Source organism: Peromyscus californicus, unplaced genomic scaffold (genome assembly GCF_007827085.1).
Source record: "Peromyscus californicus insignis strain IS unplaced genomic scaffold, ASM782708v3 Scaffold_5__1_contigs__length_169319896, whole genome shotgun sequence".
Lineage (NCBI taxonomy): Eukaryota > Metazoa > Chordata > Mammalia > Rodentia > Cricetidae > Peromyscus > Peromyscus californicus.
This window is the reverse complement of record NW_026294573.1, coordinates 55,360,762-55,377,784: the sequence shown is the minus strand read 5'-3', so window position 1 is coordinate 55,377,784 and position 17,023 is coordinate 55,360,762. Positions and strand designations below refer to the sequence as shown.

The following is a 17,023-nucleotide window of genomic DNA, read 5'->3' as shown; positions in this document are numbered from 1 at the left end:
GCTCCGAAATAGTAAGGCCTGCAACTTCTCATTTTCACAACTGATATCTGATGTATAATATACTATTGATAAATTAAAATAAATATTGAATATATTATCATGATTCTTGATTTCAAAGTCCAGTGGCATCTTATTCTTAGTGATTCCTAGCATTTGGCTTCCACATTTAGAGAGACACCATAAGTGTATGTGAGTATTAGGAAAGCAATATAATTTTACCAAATAAGAAACCACCAACTGCAGCCTACAGGATGAGAATAGATTTTTACCAACTCCACATGTGATAGAAGACTAATATCCAAAATATATAAAGAACCCTAGAAATGTGATGTCAAAAAAAATTAAAAAATGGAGTACAGATCAAAATAAAAAGAGTCTCAATAGAGGAAACTCAAATGGCTGCTTTCCAGGACTACTTGGAGATAGAGCTACATGTGAGGGACACATCTGTCATTTGCAAGAGTCTTCATGGCCTTTTCCTGTGGATGCAGCCAGAAACTCAGCTCTGATCCTATTCTCTCTTTGCACTACTTTAAAAAACATTTCAATGGGCCAGAAACAAATGCATGTCTAGGAAAGGAGGAACAAGGCAAATTGAAGGCACACCTCTTGAGATTTGAATCGTGATGCACTTAGCATTTTTAATTCAACAATTCATTTTCAGTACATTCTCTTTATGAGAGGAATCATCATTCTCCTTGCAACTTTTAGATTAAAAAGATATGCCATTGAGCTCATAAATGATTTGCCCACCACCAAATTAAGGGTCAACAGTCCAGAAATTTAATTCATTTTTCTTGGTCCAATTTCTTCAATATTTTTGAATCACCTTCATTCTGTGACATCATTCTCCGCTCATGTGAAAAGGGTCCAGCAGCATCAGGGCATGCACCATCTCTCTCTGTACTCTTTTCTTTTTCCTTCTCCAGCATCACAGTCTGGGGACAGCACAGATGCGGTGACTGACTGGGGAAAGGGTCAGGCCCATTCTGAACTTCAGGCTCAGCTTCTCATTGACGGGCGGCTTGAAGGTAAACTTTTGCATGAGAGCAGTGAAGAAAATGAACAGCTCAGACCTGGCCAGTTGTTCTCCCAAGCAAACTCTCTTTCCTGCAGGACAAAAACAGATGAGTCACTTTCTCAGCTGACTTTAGTGCATGGAGGGACTGGTGTCCCCAACTTCCTACTGTAAATACTGAACTGACCTTAGACTTTGTGTCCAGCTGGTTATGTCTAACTTCTTGCTGATTTGGCCATTGGAGCCACATTCAAGGTGGCATTTCCTGACCTTGGCCCAATAATATGTCCCACACTTGTGTTTTCACTTTGCCAGCCCAGGAAATTGTCATTTTCCCAAGTTTCCTGGTTCATTGCATTGACTAATGATATGTGGAAGGTAAGACCTGGCAGGAGACATTCTCACAACTCTGGAAGCCATTGCTCTAGGTCACCTCACGTTATACACACGGTGTTTATATCTAAGTGTGTGTATTGACATATGTATTTGTATCAATATTCATTTCCATACCTACATGTCAGTCTCTCTATTGAATACCTGGGTTCACACCAGTGGTGTCTGATGGTCCAGGACAACCCTAACATGCCACTGTTCTCTCCCTCAGTGAACATCCTCACCATGCATCCCAACAGCACTGCAGAGTTCTACATAGTCTCCTATCCATCTTTAAGCCCACCCTTGTGTAGACGTGTTTGTGCATATGTGTGCTCATTGTGTGTACACTTTGTGTGCACGTATTTGTAGAAGTTAGTAGCCAGCTATGGGTGTTTATCCTCAAGTGCCATCCACTTTATTTATTTATGTATGTATTTGTTTTTGAGGCAGTGTCACAGCTAATCAGGCTATGCTGACTTGCCAGTGAGTCCCAGGGTCTTTTTGTCTCTGGTCAGCCAGCACAAGGATTGCAAGAATATGCTGACATACACAGCTTTCTGTCAGGTTCTAGGGATCAAATCCGGACATTATGCCATAAGACAATCAATTTACCAGCTGAGCTACCATGTCAGCTACTTTAAGTAACTTGCGACTAGCTTCCTTTCTTCCTAAATATACATTTTTAGTGGAAAAGGCAAAGAACAAGAGAGTAATAGTGTAAAATCCAAAACAGAGCCCAAAGCCTCAGAATAGCTGTTCTAACTAAACAGAAGTTTACTGTGACATACAAACTGGTTCTGGACAAGCGCTTTTTAACGGCCATTGATTTCTACTTTTTCCCCACTCTCCAACTTGTTAAAGGCCATTTTGGCACTATGAATGACTGTGTAAATAACACTTATACTATTAGCACATACAGTGTGTGAGGGTATTTGAATTGTACTATTAGCACATACAGTGTGTGAGGATATTTTAAATGTGATTTTATTTGTACGTTAATAAATAAAGTTTGCCTGGAGATCAGAGGTCACATAGTGAGGTCACGTAGCGAGCCATAAGGAGAAGTCCTGCAGTGGTAGCCCACACCCTTAATCTGATCACATAGCAGGCAGAGTCTCTGTGTGGTCAAGGACACAGCCAAGCATGGTGACACACACCTTTAATCCCAGTACCAACCATAGAGACCTGGAGGTCTGTATAGACAGGCAGTGATGAGGAAGTCATGTGGCTGGGCTTAGAGCCAATGAGAAGGCAGAACAGAAAGGCAATAAAAACACAGGTTACACAGGAAGAAGCTCTTTCTGGGGAAGGGCCGGGGACGAGGTGGTAAAATAAGGTAGTGGTGAGAACTCTTCACTAGTTCTCTGACCTCTTTGGCTTTACCTCTGTATTTGGCTTTGTGTTTCTTATTTAATAAGATTGTTTAGAAATTCCTCTACAACAGTGTACAGAGTCTGTCCCTTGACAATGCCAACCAGTGAGGATGCTGGTGCTTCTTTTCATTTATTTCCTTCTTTGCTTTCCTATCCTTTCCTTTCCTATTCTTTTCTCTTTTCTTGCCTCCCCCACCTCACTTGTTCAGTTTTACTCTGTCTCTGTCTCTGTCTCTCTTCCTAGTAATTGCTGAATCTAGAGTTTTGCATATTCTTGAAAGTATACCTTCACTGAGCTACACCCCTGTCTCTCTTTTAATCATTTCATTTGAGATAGGATCTCTTCAATTTTCCCAGGACACATTTAATACTATAATTTTCAGAGTTAATTAAGGGTGGGGATGGTAATTTGGTAGGGTATATGAAACGTGCATCAAAAGGTGGTCTACTTTGAGTGAGCTAGAGAAGTCTGACATTTCTTGATTTACTATGGATGAGGGGTTTCAAAGCCTGAAGAAGAATAGAAAACTGGAATGGTTGACAAAACCTACTCCCTTAAGATGGGGAAGTTCACAATATGTAGCTTTTACTAATCCATTTCTTATAGAATCAGTAAAGGTTACATCTCTTCAAGGATGCACTATCAGTGCTTTGTGTGTGTATGTGTGTGCACGTGCACACACTACCTTGTGGACTGCAGTCACTCAACTGGGAAACTTGAGTGATACTACAGCATTCACCTAGGCCATGTAACTTGAATGTATATAGCTTAATTTTTTGCTTTTTCACTTGTCATCAGGTGCTCCAAGTTAGAGGTTTGGTTGCCAACTGATGTATTACTGGGAAATGGTAGAAAATTAAATAGATGTACCTAAGGTAGGTCTTTAAGCCATGCCCCTGATAGGATATCTGGAACCTGGAGGCATCCTTTCCTTGATTCCTGGTCCCTATGAGGTAGTGACTTCTTTCACCACACACTTACAACAAATGTTCTGTCACACCTTAGGCACAGGTCACATGACCAGACTGAGACCTCTGAAACCATGAACCAAACAAAGCTTCTCCTGAGAAGTTGTTCATCACAGATATTGTTTCAGTGAGGGAAAGCTGACAGACAGTTTGGGCTAAAGGCAGCTTGGACCCTTTCCCTTTCACCAAAAACCAGAAAAATGACCTATTGAGGGAAATAAGAAGGTTGACCCAGGCTATCACCAATAGTCTTCACAAACCCTGCCCTTATGTTCTCTGATGACATTTGTAAATAGAAAACCTGCCACTCTTTCCTATTATGAAACTGTTAAATTGGTTGACTCACACAGATGAAGGCATAAAAGAGAACACTTTCATGTAAGTACAGTTTTTCATCTTCAGTGATGAGGGACAGATAATAACTTTGTTACTAGTTATCTTTTCCTATGGAAGAAAAAAATCTTCCAAATACACTCACTCTGCTTTCCCAAGGTGGCTTCCTTTGAAACTTATAGAATTGGCAAGAAAAGGAAGCAGAGTGGCAAAAAAAAAAAAAAAAAACAACCTGAGATTGTGGTAAAAAATTCACTTTGCTTTGGTACCTGAGCAGGTTTTTGAGGATTGCCCATAATGTTCAGTTTTACTGGCTTTTATGGAGAATTTTATTTTTCTCCATCATAAATTGAGATGATGACAATAAATAAAACAGGGGTAATCTTCATCTATCCTCGGTTCCACATTATGGGCACCATGACCTCTGTGCTATTCCAAACAGACTGAAGTAACTTCTTTTCCCTTGAATTGTGACTTGTCACCAGAAGGTTTAAGACTGGGCCTCACCAGGCCTTTGTGCTTCTGTTCTCCCTCTTGGGACACGATTGCCACAAAGAGAATGGACAGCTGGTTTACTAGAGGGCTAGAGATAATGTGCGAAGATGTCTGCCATTCAACTGGGATCACCATAGACTGGCAGTCAGTCAGAAGGCTAGCCAAGAGGAGCCAAGCTGCTGAACCAATCTGGAACCCTGTGAGCAGCAACAGGTGCTGTAGCTTACTATGTGGTAGAGTTTGGAGTGCTTGTTATGAATCAAAATGCTAGCTGATACACAGACTATGAACTCGGTGAATCCTAAACTTGAAGGGTCCATAACTAGAGAGGCCACTTAAATTTGATTGTTATTCAGAGAGAACTCAACTGGGAGTAAAAACATGGGTACTGTTCTGCCACTTCTGTGTGTGTATGGTCTAAAATAAGAACCCCTTTCTTATTTAAGGTTTACTTATTAGATGAAAGTAGACACTAATGTCTTTCCTCCATAATTACTAATAATTGCATTGCTGTTGTGATTGTCTGAGATAATTTGCCTGCTAATGAAGTCAGTAATTAAGAGGAAATATAATTCTCGGTGAGTCTCTCTGTGTTGTTGCTTTTATTTTACAGCTGATGCAGGTGGAAGAACAGTTTAAACTAATGAGCACTGAACTCCCAAGGGAAGAGGACTTTGCACTATGAAGAACAGGCATGTGCGTGGGCAGCAGTGGGCTGGGAACATCTTCCTGGGGAAGCTGTGGATGGGGGTCTGATCATATCCCTCTCACCAGTCTCAGGAAATACCACACAAAGCATTTGTTTGGAATATAAAAATGGCCATACTTCTAGACTTTTCCCATTTCATGAATTGGATTCATAAACTAAAAGAATCCTAGGGTAGAAGCAAACTGGACTGGCAAAAAAATAATTGTTTTTTCTAATGGTATTGTGCTATACTCATAGACTGCTACCTTGTCCTGTTGTCATCAGAGAGGCTTCCTCTGGCAGCAGACAGGAGCTCGTGCTGAGACCCCAGCCAGGCATTAGGAAGGAAGAGAGTCTAACTTGGAAGTCTCCATTGCGTCCTTCCCCTCAGAATCCAGGAAATCACAGAAGGGGGTATTTTAAGAGTCAGAGGGGATGGAAGATACCAGGAGTTCATGGCCCACCAAATCAACTAAGCAGGGCTCATATGGGCTCACAAAGAATGAAATGGCAAGCAAAGGACCTACATGGGGTCTGTACCAAGGCGCCTCTCTCTCTCTCTCTCTCTCTCTCTCTCTCTCTCTCTCTCTCTATATATATATATATATATATATATATATATATATATATATATATGTTATAGCTGACAGCTTGGCGTTTTTGTGGGACTCCGAACAATGGAAGTGGATGTGTCTCTGGCTCTTTTGTCTGCTCTTGAGACTCCTTTCCTCCTATTGTGTTGCCTTGTCCAGCCTCAATATGAGGGCTTTTTCCTTGTCATATTGTATCTTGTTTTGTCCTCTGTGGCCATTGTCTCTTGGAGACCTGCTCTTTTCTGAAGAAGAAAAGGATGGGGAATAGATCTTGGGGAAAGAGGTGATGGAGAGGAGCTGGGAGGAATGGAGGGAGGGGAAACTGTGGTCAGGATGTATTGTATAAGAGAAAAATCTATTTTCAATAAAAATTAAAAAAACAACAAAGAAAAGAATAGTTGAATAAGTGAAATATGTAGCTGAAGACTGGACAGAGTCCCTATATTTTATCAGCTTTCTTATTAAAGTGAGTTGTGAACAGTAAACAATGCGACAGATGGTCCCAGATGGAAAGACAAAGAAGTCAGAACTAGTCCTGCCAGACACACCCAGGGCAGCCAAGCCCCAAAAAACCCTGGCTCTGAATCCACACTAGCATGAGGGAAATTCAGGCTCTTCCCTTCCTGAGCCTCAGTGTCATGAGAAGTAGCACTGCCTCAGATAATCAAGCAAATTTGATCATGTCCAGCATTCCAGTGTGGCTTCTGGGCAGCATTTAGTCACCTTCTGAGAGTGTTTGGAAACACAAGCTTCAATGGGAGAAAATCTGGTGGACACTGAGCTCTAGCAACAGCACACTTGGCTAGATCTGTGTCCTTACCTTACTAATTTTAACTGGAAAGGCTGCAGGGGGGAGACATGCTCCAAGGGGCAGCTCTGCTTCATTTTCTATCCCACTACTTTCCTGCTCTCATTTGTATCCTGGACATATATGCTCAGTACTTACTTATGGAACTAAGGAAGTGCAGAATTATTTGAAAATACATGTGCAAAGCATAGACGCCAATAACTGCAATACACTAGGGCATTTTGTTACTGGTTCAACAATTGTATGACTACAAGTGTTTATTCATAACTGGCTGGCTGGAAAACACTAGTGATAGGGTCAGCCCTATATCCCCTTCCCTGACCATCAAGTTGCAGAGCACAAATACATCTAACTAGATTCTTTTTAAAGCATAGTTAAAACTATAAAAGACAAAAGACTTACCTATTCAAGGAGTTCCTGGATAAGACAGAACTCAATCCAGTTAAGTAAATGCTATTTACAATTATCGTTTCATGTTTCCATTGTTTTGAGTAGGCAACCACTCTCCCATTTCTCCTCACCATTGCATTTCAAATCAACTCCATTCCCCTGTGAGAGTGCATCCCTGGAAAATTTTATGAAGGTGGCACATATCCACCTTAGTGAAGAGGGGACAGAGTATAGGTCTCTATTCTTAGTGCTTGGAAAACAATGAAACAATCTGAAACACCCAGATAAGGCAAGAGAGGGTGAGAATTAGGGTGGGTCTGAAGCAGCACCAAGGCCAGGGAATGCAGGATTGCAACCAAAAGCAAAATGGAGTCACATTGGGCCACCTGGAGATGTTTTCATTAAAGCAGAGGACTATGGGAAATGAGAGCAGGGAATGGCTACGGTGGAGCTCTGAACTCTCCTGCTCATCACAACTCACCCATTGAGAATGGTAGAAAGCACTCTCTCTTCTTAAATTGCCCGTTCTCCAAAAAGTGCTCTGGATTGAAGGTTTCTGGGGTGGCCCACTCTTTGGGGTCCCTGTGTAGTGCAGTTAGGTTGGTTAGAAGCATGGTACCCTAGAAATGACAGCAAAGAGTCAAGGTTTGATATATGGAATAAACCTGCAAGGTAGAGAGGTAGATAGTTCTTGAGCTCTCATGTATGACTCTCCCTACTCAGTACCTCTCCTTTATCTAGATAAATTTACAATGACTGTGAATGCCTTCCGGGGATTTTCCAGTTCATTAAGTTGCTTTTTATGCTGAACACAAGTCTACAGGAAGAAGTCTGTACAGTTCTAGGAAGAGACATGTTAGCATCCAAGGAAGAATAATGAGGCAGGCAGGAATAAAGACCAACTCAGCCATTTCCTACAGTGAGGACCTTGGCAGGTCTATGGAAGGAATGATGAGTCTTTCATCTCTGCTTTTCCATTCTTAGGCCTGAGTATGGAGGACTCTGAACTCAGTCTTCAGGGTTAGGAGCACATCAAGGAAGCAGAGTAAGCAAGCTCAGTCTACCATGCTCCCTGACATGGTGCCTGGACTCCCCAGAGTGTGTCTTTACCTCATACTGACTCATCCACTCTATCAGTGACTTTATCCATTCTTCCAATGTCTCTTGATTTTGTCATGTCCATTCCCAATTCCAAGAACCACCTTAGTGCAGGCTGTCCCCTTGCTATCTTAGACCCACATCTGCAGCTAACAGCTAACAGTGGAGGTGTGCCATGAACATGATTACACATCATTTTCATTGCATACTCTGTAGTATGTTTGCATCATCTTATGCTAGTATCTATGAAGACATTTACAGAGATAATGAACCAATGGTAGCCGATCTTCCCTGACTGTAGAAAACACCATTCTAGAGGCTGATGACCTGTATGAAACCAAAAAGGTGGAAGTAGGGGCAAAAACACCTCCTGTAGGCTGTCTCTCTGTTTCCTGGCCACCATTATGAGATCTGATTGTTTCTTTCACTCCTTCTTGCCATGCTGAACTGAAATCTTGGGTATTTTGTCACAGCCAAGAAAATTTTGACTTCTGATAATTCATGGTGAAAAGAAAAGCAGAAGGGACTGTAACTATTTTGGGGCATGCATGAAGGGTGTAAGTTTCAGGAAACCCTGTGCAGTCCCTTGGTCTTGAGAACTGCTTCCTCAAGCAACATCTGGCAGAGAACTGCTGACTGTTGTGAGCCCACATTAGCATAGGAAGATGCTAAGATGCCTTTAGCAAATAAAGGCTTTACCTACACACATTTGACCAAGGAGTCTTCTTTCCCCATTATATCTGTAAATTTCTGTTCAGATGCATGGGGGAAAACTAGTATTTTAGCAGGTATACTATCTCTCTGAACAATTTAAATGATCTCTTGAGACAGGAATATATGTCAACCTTTAGTTTAGGTTCTTAGGATGATGTAAAAAATGGACTAAGCTATCTGAGGCTGGGAGGGCATAGTTACCTTTGGCAAGTGGAATCCATGCAAATTGGTGTCCATTGCCACTTCCCTGGGAACATTCAAGGGGATAATGTTGCCCATCCTCTGTACCTCATGGAGGACAGCATTGGTATAGGGCATGGACTCTCGGTCGGCCAGGCTTGCCTGTCTCTTCTGGCTGATCACTCTGTCAATCTCGGCCTGCACTTTTTCTGAAAGAAAACAGGAAATCTTATTAATCAAATTTAATTATTTATTCTAACAATATAGAAGTTGTCTTTGAGCTCTTACCTGCTTTTATTTCATTTTAGTGACCTAGCAGTAAAGAAGTTTCCTTACCCCTTCAAAGGACTGATTTAAAATAAAAATCAACAATTCTGTGATTTTCTCTAAATCTACAACATAATCCTAATTTTCCTGAACTGAATAGCTATGATCAGCATTGCTAATATCAGAGTAGTACCTAGTGTGGTACAAGTAAGTTCCCTTCACAAAGCAGATTATAAACAACTCACATTCATGCTTCATAGTCTTAGAACCTAGGGATGTGAAGAGCAGGGCACCAAGACGTTTCTCATCTGCTAGGAACAATTTTCCATCTCATAGATGAGAAAGTTTCACTAGGTCCTCATGTCATAGGGAGAAAGCAGTCTCTCTAGTACTTCTTTTTAAAAAAAGATAATGCTCTTTAGAATAGTGTATTTCTGTCAGGTGAAGGTGTCTCATGGCAAGAGTGGAAATCAGAGGACATCTGTGGGAGTTGTTTGTCTTCTTCTACCATGTGGGTTTTGAGAACTGTACTCATGACAAATGGCTAGGTGGCAATATTCTTTACCTCCTGAGCTGTCTCCCTGGCTTCTCTGCTACCTCTTTTAAAGGCAATAATTCCCTTCATAGGCCTAATCACCTCCAAATACCATACCGCTAGTAATTAAGTTGCAACAAGTGGATTCATAGAGAATTCGTGAACATTCAGACCACAGCACATCTGTAGACTCTAATTTCTCAAGGAGATACATTAGCATGGACAGTTGATAGCAAGAAGTTGCTGCACAACATTGCTAACGAAATCCTTTAGAATTCAGTTTCATATCTGATTAATGGGTATAACTGTGCCTTATCTTAAGGATGTTTTGAAATATATATGAACAGATAGAATCATAAGAACAAATGATAATGGTTATTACCTGTCTTCCAATATGATAATAGAGATTAAACAGTTATCCAGCTGAAAACGATATTCCTGGATTCCTTTGAAAGTAAATGACCATGACTACATTCTGCCAAGTAAAATACAAATAGACAGCCAGTCATGGTGGCTCATGCCCTTATCTCCAGCACTAGGAAGGCAGAGGCAGGCAGATCTTTGAGTTCGAGGACATCTTGGTTTATGGAGTGATAACCAGTGATTCCAGGATAACCTGGGCTACACAGAGAAACCTTTTCTTGAAAAACCAAAAAGAAAAATAAAAAACCAAAAATTGCAAATAAACATGAGTTTCATCTTTGGAGCAAGGCCTATTAAGACGGTGTCTGCTTCCTTCCTTTTCCTCTTCCCTTCCAGGGGAAGGAGTCCTCATGGTGCCCACTCACAGAGAGGTAAGCTTCACTTTAGTTTCAACTCAGCAACTATTTAAGGGGAATTTGAAACAACAAGCCTATTAAAAGGTCCTGCTTAGAGATTTCTCAAGAGAGAGAGAGAGAGAGAGAGAGAGAGAGAGAGAGAGAGAGAGAAGTGAATGTGTATCACTTGCACTACTGTCTATATAAAAATTAATTGGAGGTAACATATATTTAACATAAAACTTGTCACAATAACAACTCCAGGGGTATGTTCTTTATATGCAGCCAAATAACCTCCAACTTGTGACAGTCCAGCTTCAGGCTCTCAAGTATTTTGACTAATGTTGGGTGGCACCAGCTACATCTCTTGTTAACATTTTTAATTGTACAGTTCAATAATGTTAAGTGTGTTCTTATTGTTGTACAAACAATGGCCAGAATTTTTTCTTTCTTTCAAAACTGAAACTCCGTGACATTAAACAATTTCTGGTTCTATCCTATTCCATTCAGTCATCTTTGTATAGAGATTTAACTATTCAACATAGCTCATTTGAGTTGGATAGGACCATTCATGTGATTTTGTGATTGGTTATTTAACTTAGCATAGTGTCCTGATAGCTCATCCATTGCTCGGCACCATCAGAACTTTGTTCCCTCCAGCTGAAGAGCTTCTCTAGCTCGTGCATCTATGTGTGGCCAGTGAACAGTCCAGCCAGTCCTATCTCTTGACTATTATGCATACTGCAAAATGAATGTGTGTAATTCTTCATGTAAATCTATTGATACTTCGAAGCTATTATTCTACAGGTCAAGTCTGTATTCTAACTCAATAGCTTTAAAACGTAAAAAGATTATTCTTCAGGTACATATGTATTTTAATTGAAACTTAAGATGCATATACATAAATAGAGGTACATACATGCATTTTTAATTAATAAAGAAAATTATTTGGGCATGGCGGATAGCTCAGTCAGTAAAGGGATTGCCATGCAAGCTTTAGGACCAGAGTCAGATTCTTATACTTCATGTAAAAAAGCTGGGTATGGTGCCATGTACTTCTAATCCCAGCGCACCATAGGAGGTAGTGGCTGACAGATCCCTGGGGATTAGTGGCTAGGGACTGTAGTTCTAGATGAATGAGAGATGCTGTCTCAAAAAGTGGATGGTTCCTGAGGAATGATACTTGCAGTGTGCTATGGCTTCCACATGTACACACACACACACACACACACACACACACACACACACACACACACACATGTGGGGATGATAGTTCTATAAACAAATTTTTCTTTACCACATGGGAAGCACACTGATTTTCTCTATTCAAATTTCATCTTAAGACAAAAGCCATTGGCCTGTATCTACTAAGATGATTTTATACCTCATGAATAACTGTTACCCACAATTTGAAAAATCAAAACAAACAACAAAAAACAATGTTCTACAATAGGAAAAATGTTCCTATCCTCAAATTGTTAAACTTTTCTAGAATCCGAAGGAATAAAAATGATAGGATGGACTACTCTCCCTGATGAATGCCAGTCAGTGGAGATAGGAACAATGTGTCAAGCACAGTCACGGAGGGACATCTGGTCACCTCTGGAGGAAATTGACAGTAATTCTCCAGCCATCAAATTCGTGGAGGAATTTGAGATGACTTATGGAGTTAGGACCTGAGAAGATTCTTCTAGAGTGGGTAAAAATTGTGATAGAACACTCTTGATATAATGACTTGGAGGCAAGAATAAGAAGAATAAGGACAGGGCCAAGAGAGGACACAGGGTATAGGAAGGGCACCATACAGGGTGGATGGGGTTCAGGCTGAAAAGGCAGAAAGGTGACATCACAGTGCATAGAACACCAGAATAAAGAGTTTGGACAGAATTCAGGGTAAAATGGGAAAGCCTAGTGAAATGGAAGGACAGGAATGGATGCACTTTGTAAACGTTGGCACCCTTGGGGCCCATCTCAGTCCTGACAAAATGTGTAGAGTACATGCCTATTCCCCAGCGTGCAGTGCCTCACAGCTATCCACCTTTTCCCACCCCACCATGCTATCTGGCCCTATCCAAGGCATAGCTCTCAGAAATCTGCTTTGCCCAGGTGCAAGGTGCCCACATGCTCACCTTGGACTTCTGGGTGGAGGGCCATGTAGAGCAGAGCCCAGCGTAGTGTCGTGGATGTTGTCTCTGTTCCAGCAAAAAAGAGGTCCAGAGTACTGCAGATGAGATTTTCTTCATTGAAACTTGTAGTCTTGTCTGGGTACTGGAAAAGACAGTGTGTACTTGTTCAGTCAGATGTTTTGTGATTATCACAACACACAGGTTCTGACTCTGGGGAACAAATTTGGAAGCAGTCATTTAAAGTGATATTCCCCTTGATCCCCTCAGCCAGCAGCTGTATCATGAGCAATATCGTCCCCCTGGTGCAAGAAGACTGACACGTAAGATCTTCTTCACCCTGGGGAATGAGTTCAGAAGGACTCATTTGAAATGATATTACGTTGCTCTCCTTAGGAAGCATTTTCCTGCTCCATGTCCTGGAAGCTGACCAAAAACAGCTGGTACTTGGGTGGATGAATATCAAGACAGCAATTTTCTTGTGACTATGTTTTTGGAAAAGCTTTTAGCAAGATGGGAACAGAACAGGATAAACACACACACACACACACACACACACACACACACACACACACACACACACACACACACACACACATGGCTTCCAGTACCAGCCACATTGCTAACTCATTATATATGAAGCTCACATTTATCTGCTTCAGTTTATATGAAGAGAACAACATACATATTTTAACATGTCATATCAACTGTAGAAGATACAACAGACACATATCAAATACTCTACAAATGTTTTTGCTGATCCCAGAAGGAATCAAGCCAATTTTGTGTTTATTGATTCTTTGATCTCCCCATTAATCCTTCATAGATAAAACCTTGCTGATTCCATCAACTATTATTTGGGATATAATTCCATCTTTACTTACTTTCTCTATAAACATCATTGTTTATACTGCTCATAATGTTGGTGGTCTCAAACCTGCACTCCATATAGTGAATAATTTGCCCCTTTTTCCTAGGGATAAAATGTTGCTTCTATTGATACTATGCCAGGAAGATAAACTATGATAGTACAAGGGAAGGAATTTACTATTGTGCCCCTAGGCAGAAAAGGAATTCATAATCTAATATGTCAAAGCTCATGGGAAGGATTCAGTGATATGTATTTGCCAGGAGTCTGTTGAGGTAAGAGCATTAACAATAGTGTTATAATTTGAATCTATACTGATCCCTACAGGCTCAAATTTTAAATATTTGGTTCCTAGTTGCTGGGAATATTTTAAGACATTCTGGAACATTGGCAGGTGGGGCCCAAGTGGAGGAAGTCAGTCACTAGAAGTGGAATTCCTGTGGCTGTATCCAAGTCCTGGGTCTGGGCTAGCTTCAGCTTCCTGATCTACCACGACATAAACAGGCTCCACCACATCCTTTTCCCATTCATTCTCTTTCATGATGGACCAATACCCCTTGAAAATATGCAACAAAATAAACACTCAACATCTTAAATTGTTTCTGCCTTTTGTTGTCACAAGATGCGAAAGTATCAAATACATCCATTCAGCAGCTTTCTGTCTGCTTGTTTATGATTGCATAGTGTTTGTAAGAAATCATGGGAAGGCAGATGCCCCACGCAGACCATGAAGTTGAACTCCAGCCGTCAGTTGAACTTGGCCTGTGTCTTGCAGTTGGGGCTGAGAGTGAGTGAATAATTGGCCTTAGATCAACTCATCAGAAACAGAGCTCTGATGTTTAATTGCTACTTTTACTTTGTCTATAATTCCTTCATAAATAAAGGGTAAATAAAGGGTAAAAGGCAAGGAGGGATATGAAAGGGAAGTATCTGTCATTTACAGGCAGGGAACCCTTTATTTCTAATGACATTCTTGAGTTAATATTACTACTAATTTTCACTCACATGAGGTATGTGAAGAATTGATATATAAGGATGTCTATCTTCATTTTTGGAACCTTCATATGCTACTTGATAATCCAAAATATACTCTGCCATGCAAAGTATACTGATTAATTTGAAAGGGGACAATTATCTTGAACTATCCTTATGAGAAGGTGCTTGAGGATCACAACCAAATAGATCAGAGGAAAAGAGATGCTACAGTTTGAGCATTGAAATAGAGGAAGAAACCACAGCAAAAGATCAATGCCCTCATAGCCAGGTATAGTGGTGCTCATCTTTAATCCCAGAACTGAAGAGGAAGAGGCAGGTGGATCTCTGTGAGTTCGAGGCCAGCCTGGTCTACAGAGCAAGTTCCAAGACAGCCAGGGCTACAAAAAGAAACCTTGTCTTGAAAAACAAACAAACAAACAAAAAATGCTATCAGCTCTAGGAACTTGGAAAGACAGGGTCATATAGTTTCCATGGTCTTTAAAAGAACCTTGTGCGGCCAACAGGAAGAAAAGATGATGAGCACTGTAAGAGAATAAACCTATGTCAAGTTAAAGCACTAATAGTGTGGCAGCCTGCTGCATAAGCATTTGAAAACGACTAAGCCACTATGTTGTCTTTAAGAAGAAGAGGCAGTGACATCTTCCCCACCTTTGTCATTTCCTTGAGGAAAGCATCAATGAAGTCTCTCGGCTCATCAGGGTTCCAGTCTTTGCGGTGATTGTCAATAATATCAGAAACAAACAATTTCAGCTTTTCCCAGTTTCTGAAAACTGTTTGGTGTGATCCAGGAAGATACTTCATTATCCATGGAAAAATGTTGTAGAGCTGATTGGGAAAAATAAGACAGTCATGGAGGCACCATGGTGCCACTTTACAATGTTTCAAGATAGAGTCTTGTCTTTCCCATTGTTTCTCACTGTGAAATTGTGAGGCCAGCTTCTGTTTTCCCTTTCATTTACCTGAAAACATTTCACCTAAAGTATACTGAGCTTTAGAGCACTTCTTACTAGCTCAACTGCCTGTTACCTGATATACAATACCATTTCTTTCTGGATGTTGGGATAGCATTCAGCATTTTTATTGATTACACTATCAATGCCTTTACAATTTATTTTGCATACAGTTTCCAGAAAGAATATTCATCAGTGTGATCATGTTTGACTCTGTGACTTTCAATATTCAAGGACTGTCCATAGACTCAGAGTCAGACACAGTGCTTTTTAAGTGTAAGTCCTACCGAGAGGGAATCCCCAGATCTTCATCACTGCCCCAGTTTCTCTAAACACTCCAACCACAGCAACCTTTGAGATCAAACTGAGGGCGTTTCTGTGTTAGGCCCTAGTAGGCGCCATTCATTGTGTCTAAAAAGTGTCCCTGCAATTGTTATAACCTTGCCCTTCACTCCATGAAGGCAGTGGTCAAGTCTCCTTGGAGATCCTTTGCCTGATTATTCTTAAATGACAGGTATTTTTTCACCTTTCAAGTTCTCTGTCATGACTTACTTTCCCTCGAGGAAATTACCAATAACATGTATTGTGCAGGTAACTGTACATCCTGGTGTCTCCAGCGTGATTTAATCCCCATATGGTAAGACTGAAATCTTAACTGAAGTAAAGTGGATGTTTAATGATGTTTTAATAAAATTCATAGTGAACAGATAACATAACACAATGCAAAATCAACAAGTTTAAGAATCAGACAGACATGGGTGGGATTTTTACATCTTCTACCTCCTGTGTATAAGTTGTAGCAGTTATAATAACAATATTAATAATGTTAGTATTATTGAAAAGTAGATTGATAATACACAGCATGCTAATGGGGCCTGTATCTGAAAACCGAATGGCATGAGACACACAAAGTATTCCACAGAAGTCTGGTGGACTACTATCTATATTTGTTTGCACAACTCTGTACCTGCTTGCAGACATCATATTGCATCATTTTATATGTAGAAGAGCATAGTGAAAAATGAATGGACTTTTGCAGTTGTCTATCACAGCACCTGATGTAATCAGTCATTCTAAGAATGTTTATTATCATTCTCTGCCATCTCTTTGCTCTCTTCTAAGATATTCCCCCCTAATACCAACACCTAGAAGTGAGCCTGGTACTCACTGAACTCCCCTGACTTCCTCGGCTCTGCTTACTAGAAGGAAAACAATGGAACTGCTGGGCTTCAAACTACCATGACTAAGAGTTAAAACACAGAAATAATGTAGACAATAAGTGCAGCTCATCTCATTCTTTATGCCTATTTTCATACCTATAAGTCATGCTAATTAATTTCTCAGTTTTTAGTGAGGGCATCCCTGAACTTGAAGAGAAAATGGATGTGGGGATAAGTGAGAATAAATCCATTTTGGGGTGCATTATAGAGAAGTCGATACATAGAAACAGAAGGTCTTAAAGAGAAAATGAACTTTTGAAGGACTAGCATCT

The 17,023-nt window shown here is 40.5% G+C and overlaps 1 protein-coding gene across 3 annotated transcripts in view; it reads right to left on the bottom strand.

The window, feature by feature from the left end:
• Nucleotides 1-609: 609 nt before the first annotated feature.
• LOC128097145 (cytochrome P450 2J4) overlaps nucleotides 610-17,023 on the bottom strand; it is a 31,859-nt gene continuing 15,445 nt past the window's right edge. For all 3 annotated transcript variants that reach the window (XM_052717408.1, XM_052717410.1, XM_052717409.1), the window contains 5 exons: nucleotides 15,230-15,406; nucleotides 12,724-12,862; nucleotides 9,056-9,243; nucleotides 7,524-7,662; nucleotides 610-1,110 (listed from right to left, as the gene is read on the bottom strand). In XM_052717408.1, coding sequence (XP_052573368.1) covers nucleotides 932-1,110; nucleotides 7,524-7,662; nucleotides 9,056-9,243; nucleotides 12,724-12,862; nucleotides 15,230-15,406 — 822 coding nt within the window. In that variant the 3' untranslated portion in view covers nucleotides 610-931. The remainder of the gene's footprint in view (nucleotides 1,111-7,523; nucleotides 7,663-9,055; nucleotides 9,244-12,723; nucleotides 12,863-15,229; nucleotides 15,407-17,023) is intronic.